Source organism: Agelaius tricolor, unplaced genomic scaffold (assembly GCF_023055355.1).
Source record: "Agelaius tricolor isolate 1412-34295 unplaced genomic scaffold, bAgeTri1.0.p SCAF_4, whole genome shotgun sequence".
In the NCBI taxonomy this organism is placed as follows: Eukaryota; Metazoa; Chordata; class Aves; order Passeriformes; family Icteridae; genus Agelaius; species Agelaius tricolor.
Genome location: NW_027269264.1, coordinates 46352022 through 46370821, shown reverse-complemented (window position 1 = coordinate 46370821; position 18800 = coordinate 46352022). Strand labels below are relative to the sequence as shown.

Sequence of the window (18800 nt, the reverse complement as noted above, 5' to 3'; positions counted from 1 at the left end):
AACCAGACATCCTTAAGTAGATGGATGAAAAATTCATAAGACACTATGATGATTGTATTATTGCTATATTTAAGAAAACAATCAAAACTTCCTAATCTTAATTTTGATGAAGTCTTCTACACTTTAAGGCGTATCAGGGATCGCGGTAGCCTTTTTGTTTTTTAAACTGAAAGAGTTTAGACATTGTTCTGGTGGGGTTTCCTTTTTGGACAATGACCAGAAATTTGATGAAGTCTTTTAACAGGTCACTAAAGAGTAGCAGGTGTTTCTGTTCTGAGTCTTGCAAGTCTGTTTCTTTGAACTGCAGCAGCTGAAAGTCCTCTGGTCTCTCAGAGGTTTTTGGAATTATGTACCATTCTATAAAGCTCTATACGAGGTTCATGACTGTACTTTCTTGATTTCTTCTGTAAGGGAGGAAGTAGTGAGAATAAAATCTTTGCCCTGTGTTGGCTGTATCTCTCCTTCAAGGGCAAGAGCTTAGTAGTGTGGAAATCTCTTCTGCTGAAGGAAGGCTTCTGTTGGTTGTTCAGTTCTTTTTTTCATTTGGCATAAGACGTCAGATGGGTGCAAACTCTTATGGATTGTGCATACATGAGAGAGTTGAAAAGAATGGATATTTGTCCTAACTCCACTGATATGTTGTCCATTGGTACCATTGAAGTAATTTTAAAGATTCCTTGTATACAGATTAGATTCTTGTGGTCTACAGAGCACTGTTAGCTGGGGGGACAGGGCACTTAGCTTCAAAGAAATCTGTGAATAGTAACTAAGAAAAGGAAACAGCTTACAGTAGACATGTTTGTTATTTGAACATTTAGCTATGTGTCATTTGTTGAAAATTTCTAACCTTGATTGCTAGTTTAAATAAGATAAGCTTATAATTGGCCTCTGTCTGGTCTCTGATGTTGTTTAAAAATAGGAGATTTGACAATATGTAATAACATCGAAGGACTAGAATATTTGAGTTAAATTTGTTAACTTGTGATATAATTAAACAAGTGCTATTTCAAATGAGTGGAAGCATACCCTAGTAATCTCTGATATGAGAGATTAGAAGAGTTAGAGGTTTAAAGTCCTAAAACTCTTAAAGGTTATCCTTTACAAAAACAAAATTTATACTTTCAATTACCATTTAAATGGTTCATCTAGAATTCAACATAAGAGGATCAATCTTTTTTGTGTCCCCAAAGAGGAGAACATTCACATATGACCATTTGGAATATGAAGTCTTCCACTGAGTCCCTTGCAGGGTGTAAAATGGGGAAGCACAAATATATCTGTCCATTTATAAGTACACCAAACAATATTAATAGAAGGAAGTGTTACCATTCTGCTAAAAAGAAGCTTAGCAACCCTGCTCATGGTTATTATTTAGACTTGTTACCTTTTCATAGATACTTACAAAAGGCCCATTTTCAATATGATAGACCAAGCAGTTCTAGAACTGAGTATCATCCAATTTTACTCAGTTGTTTAAGGAGTTTATTCTGGGATTTAAGGCAATCATCAGGTTTGCAAGGAAGCAGTAATATAGAGGGTTTCAGTGCTAGTGGTATCTTGACTGTTGCTTTGGAAAGATTCCAGGGTGAGTAAAAGAATAGAGATACATTTATAGTAACAGCTCTCCTCATCCACCTGCTGCTTCTAACACTTCCTCAGCTTCCAAGCATATCTGTTTTCTGGATGAATGGTCTTCAAATCAGGATTTCCTTGTAGTTTCAGCAGAAATGTATCTCATGATGTCTGTGGTTATTTCAGTGCAATGTGGTTCTTTGCACAAAGGTTCCACAGTAACTAATTAATTAAATTCTAAATCCCAAAGTACTCATAACTTTGATACACAGATATTTCCAAAGATGAAGACCATAACCTCCTCTCCAGGAATACTGTTCGTAAGAGGATTGGTGGGAGATTACCACTTGGAAATCCAGCTAATTCTTTTCCCATGTCAAGCTTGTGGTTCAAGTAATGTTTTGTTTCTTGTGTAATGATGAATAATTTCATTTGATAGAACAGCTCTACTATATTTTATAGTGTAGTGTATAGTGTAGTTTATGATCTTGCTTTGAGTTCCAAGGTACTGCCTTTTAGTGAGCATGTTGCAAGGTAAAGAGAATATTCTTACGAATTTGCTAAGTCAAAAGGATTCATACGTAGAGTAACTGTTCTCCAAACTACCATAGATTTGTTAAAGTAATTGGAATAAAATGTAGGTATATTTTGAATATATGTACAACCTCAGAGAAAGGTGGAGGAGTGAATTATTGTTTTGAAAAGAATCTGAAAACAATGAACTAGTATACCCAATCATTAATATAGTCAGAAAACTCTTCTGTAACTTAATACATACTCCTTTTACTATGACAACTGTTACAAAGACGGAAGCAAAAACATCCTTTATCACACTCTATTAGACTAAAGAGATTGTGAGCCAATATATTTGGAACTGCAACAAGCTTCAGATCTAGGTCAGTAAGATTTCAAAGAAAGACATTAGTCTGATATTTTGGTGAAGTCCCAGATCCCAATATTTTTCCCCCCCAAAAAATACTACTGTCTATGGAATGAAGTTTGAATACAGATGCCTTGAAGAATATGAAGTATATTTCAATGGATATTGTAAAAATTCATCTGTTCATTTTGGGACTCATGACTTAACGAAGAAGCTATATGCAAATTTCTGTATATTCGACTGTGAAAGAGAAGATCTGAAGACATCTGTTTTTAGAGGTTCACTACTCTCTTCTCATCTCACTGTTCTAATTCTTGTATAGCTAAAAGTGAGTTCAAGATTTTATGAAGCCCTCAGAACCTAATGGTATGTTTCAGCTTTCAAATTTTTGTAGCTATTTTTTCAACTTCAAAAGTTTTTGTACTTACTCAATGGAAGTTTTTCATTATGCTTTATGAAGGCAGTGGTACTATATATTCATCCTACCTTTTTTGCCCTAGTTCAACTGGATATTTTCTTATACTTAGGACAGCTTTTTTAGTCCTAGATCCAGAATTCTCATAGAGACAAAGTGGTAATGATTGAGTTTAGTTTTGAGGCTCACTTTCAAGATGTACTGGAAATAAGAAGAAATCTGTGAATGATCTGTAACTCTGTCTTCAATCACCTTGCCATCTAAGAAAATAAAACTATGAAGGTGTCCCTTTCTTCTCAGGCAAGATGTCAAGTTACTAAAACATCAGTATTCTAATGTCAAGATAGATGAAGAATGTGCATCAGAAGAGCTATGTATTTAGAGGGAATGTGTGTATCAAGTTGTGATGTAATCATCTACTTACATGTTCTCAACTTACGATTTGACATTTTGGATGATGAAGAGCAGCAGCATGGTGAACCTCGTCCCTTACAGAAGTCCAAGCAAGAAAATTGGCCCTACTTGAATTGTTTTGGTTGTTTGTTCTTGGTGCCTTCAGCATGAGGGCTCTGAAAGGTGAGTTTTGGTTGATCCAGCTACAGCTGTCTAAGGCATCACAGCTCATGGCCATCTGCTCCTATAGTAGGCATAAGAGAGGAAAGCATTGTCTTGCTTAAAGCTTAATCATTCAGCCTGGTAGGTTAATGCTGACCACCTTCACTACTGCCTTATGGTGATGCATTAGAGAGTGGTTGTGGAAATATGAATGTGTGTTCCCTTCTGCTACAAATGATAACTTCAGTTAAAGAATATTTATATGGGGCAGATAATGAATAACAGTAACATCTTAAACACTCTTGTTAGATCCGCCATCAGAGCTTTTCAGGACTTTTTCAGTGTGCCTGGCATTTCTGGACTAAAATGACAAGGCTTACCAACTTTTCATAAGAATACAAGTTTCTGAACTTAGATTTCAAAATGTAAAGGGTTTTAATTGAGAAGTAAGGTAATGATGTGTATGGACGTATGCATATTTGTTCTAATCCATAGTGAAGAAAAATTCGTCTATGTAAGTCCTCATATGAATCCAGCAGTTGCTGTAGCACAGGAAAAGCAAAAATCTCCATGCTAAAAAGCTGCATCTTTGATTTGGAAAATTTATTTGGCCTTACATGTCTATCACAAAGCTGGCATTCATTCCTACAGGCTTCTGTTGAGCTTTGCAAAATTCTTTATTTGCAGTTGATCAGTTTCTGCATGGAGTTTATTGGATCTGTCTTTACTGTCTTCCAGCCATTGAATCTTGTACAAAATTTTTGAGTTTTAGAAAGTTAGAGATATCCAAATAGATTTGAGGATGAAAATGATAGGGAAAAATCCTGTTCACATCACTGGAATTGACCATGTTATTGCTTGTTGTTGTGGCCTAATTTTAATTTTGGAGGTGATCCTTCAAAGTATTTCTAAATAAGAATCTTATAAAAATTTTCAAGAAATTAGAACTCATATGTTGTGATTCTAGTTTACAGTTCCAGAGGACTGTGTGGATTTTTTCATTGACATTTATTTCTCTATTTCTTGATTACATCCTCCTTACTGTACATTCACGTGCTCTGAATGGAGAGCTGGTTCATTGCATCTGGTGATAAGGCACCACAAACCTAGGCACAAAGAATGGTACTTATCTTGCTTTGCATTTGTGGTCTAGGCATTTTGGCAATAGATCTATGTTTAGTAATTCCTTAGACTTACAATCTTATTCCCTGATTACACAGAAAATTTTTTTTCGACAAATTATGCAGTGGTAGTTGAGAAATGAGAATATAAGCCTTACTGCAGGTAAAGCATCTAGTTTGTGTGGCAGAAATTATTTTTAGTTTAGAGTTCTGTGTTGGTAATATAAATGGGTTGTAGTTTTATATGGGTAGAATATACTCTTTTGGATACTTCCATGTGCTTCTCATTTCTATGAATTCTACCAAATTACAGGTTGTTGACTTATTTTTTCTGTATTCTGCTCCTAATGTTTTTTAGTGTAAACTGAAGGGCTTATTGCAGAGTCAGATTCTTGACAGAAAATTTTCACTATACTTTGTGTTTCATCTATAAAAAGCATTATGATTGCAAAGGGAAAAATATTCAAGTTTTTAAGTGTGTAGTGGTCCCCCACCTAATATATGCATGTGTTAAGGTAGAGACTCCAACCCTTGGTTTGCTGCTTTGTTTCAAAGAGAAGCATGGATGGGTGGAATAGTTACTTTATCAGCTTTGTTCATTGTTTGTTTGTTCCCTGAGGAAAATATGTGTGAAGTCCAGCTGATCCACTGAATCAAGTGGGGAAAACCTCTGTCATAATCATTGCAGATCCTTGCTTACTTAGTACTTGTGTAATAAAGAGGTTGGATCTGCAGAAGATATCTTCTATGGTAGTATTCCTCAAAAACTAGTTGTGGAGCTGCACCTTAACTTTGACTTTGACTTTTCAGATTTCTGCTTCAAGTGTAACTGAGGAGTTTGGGAGTTTTTTTAATGGGGTGGGGTTTTTTGGTCCTTATGTTTTATTAGGTGGTTCCCTTGGGAATTACACAGGACCTTTTTTTTTCATATGTTTTGAGGGAGGGTTTTTTTAATGATTAGCTGGCATTTGTGGGAAACGGACAGTAAATGATAATCTGAATACATTAAAAAGTATTAGTTAGAGAAGTCCTATTCTTGCTTTTAAATTCAGTGGATTTTGTTTTGTGTGCACATCCATGCTGTGGAGGATTCATTATGGGAATGGAAGGGAATGGACATTCTTCCTTGAACATTTATCAATTTTTATATATAATTTGTGATTTTTTTCTCTTTTAACTTGCAGATAAGCCTTTAAAGAAGCGAAAACAAGAAAACAAACCACCAGAGGCTGGAGGTGCTACTGGAGGAAATAGAACAGCTTCTCAGGAGACAGGTTCTGCAGGAAATGGGGCAAGGCCAGCACTGATGGTTAGTATTGATCTGCAGCAAGCAGGAAGAGCAGACTCTCAGGCAACAGTAACTCAGGATTTGGACACCATCAAAAAACCTGAAGAAATTAAGCAGTATAATGACGGGTTTATGTGTGTTCCCCAAGAAGACACTGTTGGAGTTCTTAAATTTAAACCTGAAAACCATCCAGAAATTTTTAGGAAAAAGTCAGACTTTGAAAGTCAAAAGACAGATATCCAGCAAAATGAAAACAGACAAATGGAATTCCAGCAAAATGAGAGCAGACGGTTGGAAAGTAAATACAATGAGAGCAAGCAGTTAGAAGTGAAACATGAAAGCAGACAAATGGAAATGAAACAAAATGAGAACAGACAGACAGAATTGAAACAAAATGAGAGCAGGCAAATGGAGATGAAACAAAATGAGGGAAAACAAAATAATGGCAAACAGGAAATACGGCAAAGGCCAGAAACACCGAAACAGAAGAGTGAAGGCAGACCTGAAACACCGAAACAGAAGAGTGAAGGGAGGCCTGAAACACCTAAACACAAACATGATAATAGGAGGGACTCCAGTAAACCTTTGTCAGACAAGAAAATTGAAATACCTAGGCACAAACTAGATGTGAAATCTGATCCTTCAAGGATGAAACCTGAAAATCGACCTGATCCAACAAAACCAAGGCCTGATGGGCGCTCAGTTTCTGATACACCAAGGCGTGACCATGACAGCCTTAAACAAAGATCTGAGGACAGGGGGGAGTCAGAGAGATACAGAGGAGATCCATCCAAGATCAGAAGGCCTGAATATTTGAGATCCTCAAACAAAAATGAACATGATTCTAAGCATGGTATTAAACCTGATGGTTCAAAACCTGAGAAATTTGAAAGGAAATATAGGCATGAGTCTGGTGATTCAAGGTTTTCTTCTGGGGATCAGAAATCAAGGCCTGACAGCCCTCGTATTAAACAGGAAAGTAAAGGGGATTCTAGCAAATCAAGACCTGATAAACCTGGTTTTAAGTCACCAAACAGCAAGGATGAACGAAGGACAGATGGTAATAAGAGTAAAGTAGATAGTAATAAAGCACATGGTGACAATAAAGCAGAGTTTCCCAGTTATTTGTTGGGGGCAAGATCTGGTGCATTGAAACATTTTGTCATTCCAAAAATCAAACGTGATAAAGATGGCAATGTTACTCAGGAGTCAAGGAAAACTGAATTTAGAGGTGAACATAAGGACAAAGTAGAGAAGATTGGGCTAGTTGAAGATCTAAATAAAGGAGCTAAGCCTGTAGTTGTCCTTCAAAAGCTTTCTTTGGATGATGTGCAGAAATTTATTAAGGACAGAGAAGATAAATCAAGGGGCTCTTGTTTTAAACCTAACAAGAACAAGTCAACCAAACCTAATAAAGGTAAGATTGTTTTAATATTAATTGCATTGTATCTTTTACACTTGAGTTATTGTAGACTTTGTACTTCTGCTGTTAGAAATTAAATGCAAACATTTGATAGTTTGTCTGCTTGCTTATAGAGAAATAAAGTGAAACTAGTCTAAGGACTTGTCATTATCAGAAATCTTGCTAGAAATGTACCTGAAATTATTTATCTACTTCAGTACAAGTACTTGATCTGGCAACACTTTAGTGGTCTTAAGATGTACTTCAGCTGCATTAGTTTATATGGCAATTTATCTGGTGAAATGTAACTGTTGTGTGTATGATTTTACCTGATTAGGTCTGTCAGTATAAATGACTCCCACTACTGTAAATATTGTAGCTGGAATGATGGGAAATACTAACTATGCAAGCCCTACGATTATTTTTGTATTTAATTTGAAGTTAAATGGGTTTTTCCAAAGCATGTTTTTAAATGGTGTTAGTAAGAACATAGTTGCAGAGTCCCACCTACTTCCTTAACACTGTAGAAACAAATCAGTTGAGGAGGTTCCATAATTGAGACTTTGTGACAGTAACTTAGAAAAACATTTGGTCTGTAGGAGACTTCTTTTTATCATTGTCTCGTGTCCATTATATGCAGAAAGAAGAAAGCTGAACAATTAGCTGGCATTTTGAAATTAGTAATATGGACAGGAAATAATTTAGAATAGCTTGTAGGTTTGATATTTAACTGATTATCTCTTTTGCAGGTTTAACACTTTTTAAAAATAAGATCCTTTTTTTTCTTGGTACTTTCATTTTGACTTCATTGGTTTCAGACTGAAGTAGATCATTTCCCACTGTGAAATCAGTATTACTAACTGGTTGGATTTCCTTTTTTTAACATTTAACATTTAAAAAATTTAAGTTTCTTATATAGTCATGTTTATAGAGTTGTTGTGTCTTAAAATAGACTGATAAATGCCAGATGAGAGGTTTACAAATGTATGGAGGATGATGTATAAAGCCATTTGCAGGTGTATAACGAATTCAAGATTAAAACATTTTCTTACGTAGCTAATCTGGCAAGAAATTATGTAGAAATCATCTTCATGAATGTATGACTATCTTATGTGCACTTGTAAAGAGGTGTTTTCTGTATCATTAATTTCTTGTGCTATGCCTGTTTTTTATCTACTAACCAGTTTATATTAACTCTAAAAAGCCTTAATAACAATTTGTGATGTATTTTACATATTTGTAAAATATTAGCCTCCTTGTTAGGGATTTCTTTTTGTCTTGGGAATAAGAACATTATCCCTGTCCCTTTTTGAAGTTCAAAAGAGGCAAACTTTCAATTTTTAATAATAGGTATCTAGAGTTAGCCATAAAATTATATCTTTGTTCTCAGTTTAATCTGAAGCATTCAGATGAAACCCTTATGTCCTTGATAGAAAATGCTAAAAACTTTCTGATGGAACTGAGGTCTAGTCTCAGTAGGATAGATTTTGAATTCACACTTTTTTATGTGCAGAAAATCAGGTACAAGTCTTCTGAACAACAGGCAGTGCATTTATGCTTTCCAAAAGTGTTTCTGAATTACTTTTTTCTTGTAGTCTGTATTACATGTGGTTATGTATGTAGAATGCTTTAGTAATGTGTAAAGGTTTTAATGACTTTTGGTATGATTCTAGTACCTGTCACAGATGAGCAATGCAGTGATTTTAATGTTAGGTTTATAATTTCTCTGCAATTTTTTTTCTGCATTTTTTTTCTTTCTGAAGTCATCATTTTCTTGCATTTCTTGCACTATGAAGTAACTTGGGATATGTTTTGCAGGGAAAAATGGTTTGAATCTGATACAAGTCTTTTTGCAGTTCTATTCAGAATAAGGTTCTTACAATGATAGTAGAAATAGGTTTCATGAAAAGAATAATGTAACTTTTTATCTTACAAATCATGTTTTGAGTGTTCAGCAGGCAGATTTTGGAGAAAGTGTCTTTGAACTGCAGATTTTTGATGTGTATATTTAGTTCTGGTTTTGTTGTTTTTTTTTTTTTTCTGGTAACTTACTTCCTAGAACACATGCTAATTAACCAGGTGAATTCCTGTGTTTGAAAAGATACAAATTTTATAAAGATATCTCTCTTCATAAGGCAAAGTCTGTTTGTTAACAGCTAGCTGATGTAGATGTATTCATGCCATTGACATGGTGTCCTCAATCCAGTTGAAATAGTGTTCAGTTTTACTTGGTGCCATTTTTAGTTATAAACTTTTTAATACACTAAGAACGGTAATTTTCATAGATCTTCTTTTAGTTCATCCTATACTACTTAGTAGATTGTAGCAATTCTTTTCCAGTGAATTCTTGCCTTTTAGCATCATTATTCAACTTCTCACATGCCTCTTATGCCATGTAGCTTAGTATATTTTACTTTCTCTTATTTCATTACCCTTGTATCTCTTGTCTTCGTTTTTGCTTTCTCATCCATCCCTCCCTCAAGAAAATGTCTTCTACTGGCTTTCTCATATACAATATCATTGCTATTATTTATCTGAAATGCAGTTTAAAATATCATTGTTCAGCTAGCTTGAAACACCATTTAGATAGTAGTCCTGTCGTAAGGGGCTAATTCCCATTCATTACAAAACTCAATAAAATTAACTCACATTAAGTTACAATTAATTCTTTGCAAACTGAAAGTCCATACAACTTTTTGCATTGTTTTAGTAAATTTTAAATTTGTGCCTTTATTTGCATTGAACTCAAAAAAGACAAGGTCATATTGTCACCAAATTTTATAGACATGTTTGAAATTTTATCAAGTTATGAATGGGAGGGATAGCCACAGTATGTGACCCTTAATATTAAATAAATCCAAGAGTCTCTTTTGGCATTTACAAGGAAGAAGTAATTTTTCTCTCTCCCCTGATCTTTGAGCATTTTCTGAAAGATTCTGTATCTCAGAGGAAAGTTATGGAATTTTTTTCACAGTATTTTTGTTACAGAGTCTTGTGGTGAAGTCTTGTGGCCAATTTTGTCCACATCAGAATGAACTGTGACATTTTCTTTGTCTGATTTTACCATCTGTTAATGTCTTTTATTGGTTTTAATGCAAATGTATGTTGTTGTGGGACCCATGAAACTTTTCCCTTTAAGCTTTTGCCTGCAATGAGGAGGTCATGTTTGCTGTCCTTTCTTTTCAGAGCTTCAGTGAACACCTTCTCTGCTGCTTTTTTAGAGCTATGCTGATCAGCTGTGTTGGGATGGGAGCTGTTAGCAGCTTCATGGTTACTGCATTCTGAACAGGACAAATTTTCCTTTGTTAAATATAAATATTGAGAGAAACTGTAACTATCTGTGAAAGATGTCTGAGTAGGTTTATAATATGTTTGAAGGATTGTCTTTGCAAAACAAACGTCTTTTGGATCTTCCTATATCACCTAAAGGAATTTGTTGTTTTAAGGGAAAAAAAAATTCTGATATGAATGCCATTCCTCCATTGTGTAGGTTGTGGGATTTAATTATCTTCACAATGCAGAACTGAAGACATAAGGTTTTGCTGCTCACTACAAGTCTTCCTAAATATACTGTTTCCTGCTGCTCTGATCTGAAATTTGAGTAAAGACTTGATGTTTCTTTGAAGGTGCTCTTCATACATACTCTTTACAGGATCAGCTAAAAATCTTACTGCTTAATCATCTTTATGTCGTTAAAACAATGCTTCCGGATTCTTCTGTATTCTCTGCTTACATGGTTTGTTTGGGGGTTTTGGTTTGTTTGTTTTTAATTCCAGGTGACTTTTTCAGAGCCTGTAGTAACTCTGATTTTGTGTTTGTGTAACATGACAGTCTGTCTTTGGGTTCTAGCATTGTTGGAAATAGTTTCCCTTGGGAAACAGCAATCAGTTATCTTCTAGTAGTGACAAGAAAGGGAGTATTTCAGGATGAAAAGCTGTATCCAAATTGTGTGGGCTCAGTTGAGTGAACTTGTTGTGCCTCTCACTGATTTCTAGTTAGTGTAACCAAGCTACTTAAAGGTGCTTAATGGTACAGATGAAAACTGTGGGCAGAAAGGAAGTACCAGTTCTAAACCTCGTTTAAATCCTACATGTATAGGAATTCTATAACGGCAAAATTGGGTTATGGATGTTAACACATCAAATTTTAGAGTTCACACTAATTTGTTTCCAAAATAACAATTTCTTAATGCTGAGACAGACACCCCAAAATCAGAGGGGCCACAAGGAAATAACTGCATTAAAAACATACTACCTTGGGAAAGGAAAAGTTTGAAACTCAGCTTGCTTCCCATAAAATTGTGCTTTTGTAAAGGTTAGCAATGTGAAAATCCTCAGTTCCATATATCTTGAATTTGAAATGACTGTCCTGAAGTTCCCTGTAGCAACTGCATTTGCATGTGTCAAGGCCAGAGTAATAACCTGCTGACCACCTTGCTGTGGATGCAGCACCAGGTGGATCTGTAGAAAATTATGCCACATTTCAGAGGAAAAAAAATATGTATTTCAGCATTTACAGCAAAAAATTTATAAAGACTCTTTCAGTTCGAATGTTTAAACCCTCTTCAAACTAAAATTTAATTGTAATTGTAGAAAAACAGCTATGACTTTCATAAGAGTTCTAGAGTCTTCCAGTTTTTTCTGTTTTCTGATATATTAATGACTACCTCCTCTCGTCTTGACTAGACTAGAAGAGGAACTGGCTCACCCTTGTGCCATTAGAAGTATTTCAAGATACTTGTTGGCTTTGCAGAGGATCCACTTTAATATGCTCTTTGTTCATTGAGCCCTGATTATTTGGTGTTTTTTCCTGGATTTAAAGGTTCCATTTTGAAAAATATTCCAAGCATTGCTTAGTTAAAAGTCTAAATTATATATAACTTGTTAAAGTCAAGGAAGATTTGATTTCTCTAACATACTTTGCACTGGAATAGTTTTGCTCCTACTTGCAGGGAATTTTAAGATAGGGTGTGTCTGTCCCATTCCAGAAGGTAGCTGGGATTTGTGTGGGCATTGTTCATACTTTCTGGGGCCTTCATTTTCGGTGCTAGTTTTTCAAAAGTAGATGTTGGATAAGCTGGTATTGGTACCTAGCAGGAATCAGCCACTGCACACTGGAGTAATTCCTTATGTATGATCTATTACTGGTAATAGAGGTGACATTTTCAGCACAGAGCCTTGCCTGGTGGCTGCTTTCCTGCTATTTGTTTCCTACTTTGGACTTTGCTACTAAGGTAAATATTTTGATTCTTGCTCCTACAGTATTTTTCTGGATAGGATGAGTGAACTTCGCATATGTCACATGGAATTCTTAGCAGCACCATTGAATTAGATCCAAACCACCAATTTCATTATACTTTGATTTGTCTGAAATATGATGCTTTGTCTGTTTGCAGATTTAGTGCATTGTTTAATTAGTTGATTTTTGAAAAATTACTTTGGCAAATGTAAGTGATACACGTTTATTACCTAATTTGTCAGAACAATTTCTTGAAAGTCCAAAACTGCTCTTGGTTCATGGACATGGATACTTGATTGAGTTCCTCTTGTTTCTGGGAATAGCTAAGGCTATTTTGCATAAATAATTTTTGCAGCAATGCATTGCAATGTGTAAATGTGGCCCAGCAATTTATCTCATGTCAATTACAGTAGGCAATGCAGACTTTTCATGTGTCTAAGGATCTAAAGGTGGATATTGATCTTGGCTTATGTGCTGGGATATGTGCTTGAAATTTTTGGCTTGAATTTTCTTCTAGCCAAAGGACAAATTTGACTAAATACAAAAAGCCTCATTTTTGCTTCTGAAGAATTAACTTTTCTGTTGCTCATCATTGTCAGCTGTTCTAGGTGACTCTTTTCATGTAAGAAAATTTAAACTGTTTACTTAAAATTTGGAGTTTATTTTTTGCTCTGTGGGAATACTACCAGCAAACAGAAAAAAATAGTATGGAACCTTTTTTGTCTTTCAAATTACTGAACTGTTGTTTTCATTGAATAATTTTTCTTTAAATATACATTCTGCTTAATCATCTTCCAAGCTATTTTCTTGTACTATTTTATATTTAAAGCTAAAACATCAGCAATCTTTTGTTGTTGTTCGTTATGTAATTGTTATCTTGAAGAATCAAAACTAGTAGCTTCGTGCAATATTTGCAGTGATAAGGACTGAGAATGTTTCTATGCAATAGTAAGAAAAATAAGCATTTATGTGTCAATTAGCATTGATTACCTAGAAGTCACAGATAAGATGTAAAATAATGGTTTTTGTTTCCTTATTCTCTGCAAAGATTTTGGTTGTATTATATTCCTTATATAGAAGGTTTTTTGTTTTATAAGAAGAGAAATTCTGAGGAATAATCTGATTTTATTGAGATCTTTTGTCTCAGGCTCAGTAAACAACCTGAATACATGGCTGGAAAAATAAATTAGTCATAAATTTCAGATCCCAAACATTAATCATTATAGGGTCAACAAATGGTTTGGGTTAGAAATTATCTTAAAGATCATCTCATTTCTACCCCCTGCCATGGGCAGGGACACCTTACACTGGATCAGGTTGCTCAGAACCCCATCCAGCCTGGCCTTGAGCACTGCCAGAGATGGGGCACCCACAACTTTTCTGGCCAATTTGTTCCAGTACTCACCACCCGCTCAGTAAAGAACTTCTTTCCAACATCTAAACTAAGTCTCTCCTGTTTTGTTTTAAAACTCTTCCCCCTTGTCTTATTGCTATCTGGCAGTGTAAAGAGCCACCCTCCCTCTTTTTTTGTTAGCCCCTTTTGAGTACTGAAGGGAGTTTTAATAGAAGCATATTAACAGATAATTGCATGCAGGGTTTTGCAACTGTACAAAATACCTTAACTTCTTAGAACAATAAATTGAGTTGGCCTAAATTTCAATGCATATGTTCAAAAGCAATGACAGCAAAATTCAAAAGCACCCCTCCCAACACTGATTCATAAAAGCAAGGGAGTTTGTGCAGCATTATATTTATTTCAGTTGCCAACCTTGCTTCTTTTTATTCTGAGTACTGCTTTATTTTTTGTACAGCATCTTGGAAAGCTAGGCTGCTGTAGCCTCTTTTTATCAATTTCTATACAGACAAAAAGTCAGCAATAAGGCCAGCAATAAGTTCTTACAGTAATCATATAGCTTGAGAGCATCATTGATGCCAATCTAAGTGTGAGTTCTCTTGGCATCGTGGGAGAGTGTGTGTTGGATGCACTCCCTGCTCTCTATCTGGGTGTTTCAGAGTTCCCTTTTGAAATATCTTCCCTCCTTCTAAAAATGTTTATTTCTTCTCAGAGTATTTTGTACTATTGTAAAATTCTTTTTGAATCTATGTTTCTTAGCTGTGGTTAATGATGACCTCTGTTGTATCATGGAATTATTCTGTTGCCATGTCCAGATCCTTCTCTGACCAGCCTGTCTTGCTCCCATCTTTCAAAGCCAGAGCTAAGGACTGGAGTAAAAGCAGGGAGTCTGAAACTCCTTTTTTTTTAGGCTGGGAGCCTTTCCTTTGTGCTACTGTTGGGGCAGATGAGGAAGAATTGTTTTGAAAAATATGTTAGACCAGGTTCCGTGAAATGTAGGACATACTTCTCCCTAACATTGCCTTTCTCCATCCTGCTGAATTGATTGAAGCAGAGAATCCCTGTGTGTGCAGCCCCTTGGGTGGTGGTGAGGGCATCTCCCTTTTTTTGGCGTGAGTGTATGTGAGGTGAGCTCTGGAGTTATCCCTTCACCTATGTAGTCAAAAGATGAGGGTAAGGTGCTCAATAGAGGGTTATATCCTTTTGGATACATCCTGTAGGATGTAGCTGTATACCCTTCCGTAAGCTTTACAGCAGGGAAGGGGAGAGGAAAGAGTGTAAATGTCCTACTCAGTCTGTTTTCACCAGTATTCATTTGATTATGTGTTTTTCAGCTGATGATAGGGTATTAAGATACGAGTGGAACTTCCATCATATGAGCAGAAATGTCCTCCTCAAAACTTAAGTTCACTTATAAAAATTACTGGGATTTCCCTGTGTTTCCCCTTCTGTTCCTAAAACTGTTCAGGGCACAAAATTATTTTGACAAGTGTGAAGCTGGTGGGTAGCAGACTTATCACCAGGGGCTCACTGCACCATATAAAGAACACACTGGAGCATTTTAAGGGAGAACCTGGTGAAAATGATATCATTAAATTTGCACACTTTAGAAAGAATCAAAGATTTTTCAACTTTACCCAGCGACCTCTTTATGAGTTTATAGGCACTCATGTGGCCTTTTGCATTCCAGTGCCTGAATGCTATGCTGTAACAATAGTTAGCTATTTTAGAAGGGTGTTTATTTTCTAAACAGTTTATAACATAGGGAAGTACTTCTGTCCTTTCTTTTTTTTTTCCTTTAGTTCCTTATCTAATACACAACTTTATCTGCTGAGAATTTGCTGTAGATTTAACCTTCAAGTCTCTGCTTTTTTAGCTACAGTGGCATGGCTGTTCAACAAGATAGCAGCACTCTTCTTATAAGGATAATTTTATTTCATTTAGCACAGGTTTCAAAGTTGGTTGAGCTAATCCATAAAGAAACTGCTTTCCTTCCTGCATGTATATGCCTAACATAACTGTAAGCTTTTATTAGAAAAGGGAGGAATATTCTTTAATGCTCAAAGGCTCAGAGAGGACATTTAAGGAAGGTGAGCTTAGTCTCTGTGAAATAATAACAAGACTGGATACATTAGTCATTGGCAAAATAAGAAAAGTGCAGTGGCAGATGTAATGTCTTTTGTAACAAAAGAGGAGCAAGATAAGGGCAAAATTGAGCTGCAGTCAGTTGGGCTTTTTTTTAATGTCCAAATGAAGATGAGTGACAATTCTCTAGTATAGAAATTCAGTGGTCAGACTTCAATTTCTAAATGCTGAGAAATGGGAAGATTCATATCCTCACCCCAAACAGGTGGCATTATTCCCTTCTCACACCCTTGTGTGTTCTTTCATATAATGTCTTCATAGTTGGAAAAGGTGCATTTTAAAATCAAGATACAGAGAGAGATTAGAAATATGAATTTGCATTAACTGCAGTTTTGCAGAAACAGAAATATATGAAATATTTATGTTTCCACTGTATTAACTGTCTCATAGGTACGAAAATAGCAATTCAGAGTTTAGATTTCTAAGTATGTTTTAATCTTGGTGGCTCATAGTTCACAGGAAATTGTACCAAGATCTGATCTAAACCATGCAGTTATGTTCCATAGTTTGGAAAGCAAAGATAAATCATTCAAGAGAAAATAAGAGTTTATTCATGTTGATTTTGATTTCATGACAGGATCGTAGAAAGCTCACCTAACCATCAGTAAGAATCATCCTCTTTTCCATAGGTGCTTGTTTGAAAGTTGTTACATCAAGCCAGATGAAACTAATATGAACACAGATTGTGAAGTCAAAAAATAATTGTGCTGTCCATATTGAATGGACCCAGCGAAAGTCCATAAAGATGTTACCTTTTATAATGTTTACTCTCTCTTGAAGGATGATCTGCCAGGATCAGGAAGATCTACTTGACTTTCAAAGTCAACACAAAGTGATACTGGATCCTCCTAAAGATAGCATATGCATAAATGTTAGCTAAAGCTGTTTTACAAAGCTGAAGCTGCAAAACACAATACTGAGCTGTGAATCAGATCTGTTCTTTTCCATTAGTTTTTTAAGCCATATGTGGAGAAGGAAATCTTATATAAATAGTATTAGGATATATAGTAATGAGATATATGTGTATATATATATATTACTATATATATATACATATACACACACACACACACATATATATATATAGTAATAGAATATAGAAATATCCTCTAGATATTTATAGAAATTTTGCTACTATACACAGTAAAACCCTCTGAAAAGTTTCCCAGACTATAATAAGATAGAAGACCAGGCTTACAGATTATTTAGTTTCTCACTGAGGTTCTCTGATTTTAACTGTCTTATATTTTGTAAAGAAATGCTTGGTGAGAAAACAAGTTATCTTGAGGGTTAGTGGACATTGAGTAGTAGATGAAGATTCATTTAACATCTTTCCTTAGAAACTTTTTGATGCTAGCAATCAAGCAAAACCAAGAATTTATTCTTCTCTGGGAAGTAACTTGCATGTAGGTTGTGGACAGCATTGCATAAGTTTGGAGAAGCACTGTAGAAGTGACTGTTCATGTATATGGTTCTGTGAAATGAATTGTTCTGTGTCTTCCCTTCGGTCTCACCAGTGTGGAGTTGGTTAGAATGCTCTTCCTGGCAGTAAGAAAAAGATTTTGTTGTGATGGTACTTTTCTTCTGTTTTTTGTTTGTTTGTTAATTTGTTTGTTTGTGTTTTGGGGTTTTTTTGTTTTGGATGTTTGGTTAGTTGGTTGGTTTTGTTTGTTTGGGTTTTTTCCCAGTTGTTTCCTGTAACAGTTGCAGAAGTTTTGAAATTATGTGTAAATGACATCTGAAGAATACATATGCCTATAGTCTCATTTGAGACATGGTGTACACTGATCACACACATTGCAGAAAATGAAGTTTTTCTATTGGTGCTGACAGTTCTTCAGCAAGATATTTGGGCATTCTATTAGATTATCAAGTAACTTTTTAGTAAAGTGACTTCCTTTTTACTATTTAAAAAGCCATGCATGCGAGAGCTAAATGTAAGTGAATGAAGTGAAGACATGGAAGTAGCTACTAGGTCTTAGCAAACTTAGCAAAAAGTTTTGAAAATTGAAAGCGATTGTACATGGATTTTTCGATTTTAAAAAGGTTTTTGTTACATATCCTATTAATTATTTTATAAAGTTTCCCATAAACTGAAAAGGCATTAGCATGTGTTTTATAACCTAATTCTTATTGCTATGTGACTGGATTCTTAGGTGAGCTGAATTCTTGTAAGTATTTCTTTACCACTCTGAACAAAAAAAAAAAAAAAATAGTGCCTACATTATAAAATAGAAGATATTAAAGAAGGAATTTAGTAAAATATTTCTGGTGACTTTTGAGCTGCCCTGACTCAAGATAGTGTAATTAATAGAGTAAAATAAATCTTAACAAGCTCCAGACTTGACCAAAATTACAGAATATCCCTGATTTTCTTCAGAAAGGTTGATAAGTCCTTCTCCATATATATTAAAATTGTACATACATGTACAGTCTTGCTTAACTCCTCTATATGGCATAAGTAAAACTCCATAGATTTGGTTGTTTACAATCCTCAGCAGCTAAGGAAACTGGGTGTGTGGCACACTTACTTCAGGGAACATTGTGACAGAAAGAAAAATTTCAATGATAGCTTTTAGAGAGTTTTATAATAATTCTATCTGTTCTCTTTTCTGGTGTCCTCTACTTGAGTACAGGAAGCTTTACCTATTTCCTAATAAAAGAAAAATGGGTAAACTTATACGGTAATCTGAAATACCTGTAACAGGAGAGAATGCAAATCAAGCACTAGTTGAATTTAGCACTGGAGAAAAAGAAACTTGAAAAATTTGAGACAGAAATAAAATTAGGTTTACAAATATTTAAAGTAGTCTTTTTTTTTTCACTTATG

At 35.1% G+C, this 18800-nt stretch overlaps 1 protein-coding gene across 11 annotated transcripts in view; it reads left to right on the top strand.

Annotated features, from left to right (window-relative positions):
- NIPBL (NIPBL cohesin loading factor) overlaps positions 1 to 18800 on the top strand; it is a 147165-nt gene that overhangs the window by 84865 nt on the left and 43500 nt on the right. For 6 of the 11 annotated variants that reach the window (XM_071425528.1, XM_071425525.1, XM_071425524.1 and 3 more), the window contains one exon: positions 5728 to 7248. The exons of 4 other annotated variants lie outside the window; for them this stretch is intronic. In XM_071425528.1, the coding sequence (XP_071281629.1) occupies positions 5728 to 7248 (1521 nt within the window). Of the gene's footprint in view, positions 1 to 3227; positions 3444 to 5727; positions 7249 to 18800 lie in introns of those variants that run through there. One more of the 11 variants, XM_071425530.1, reaches the window with a different exon arrangement.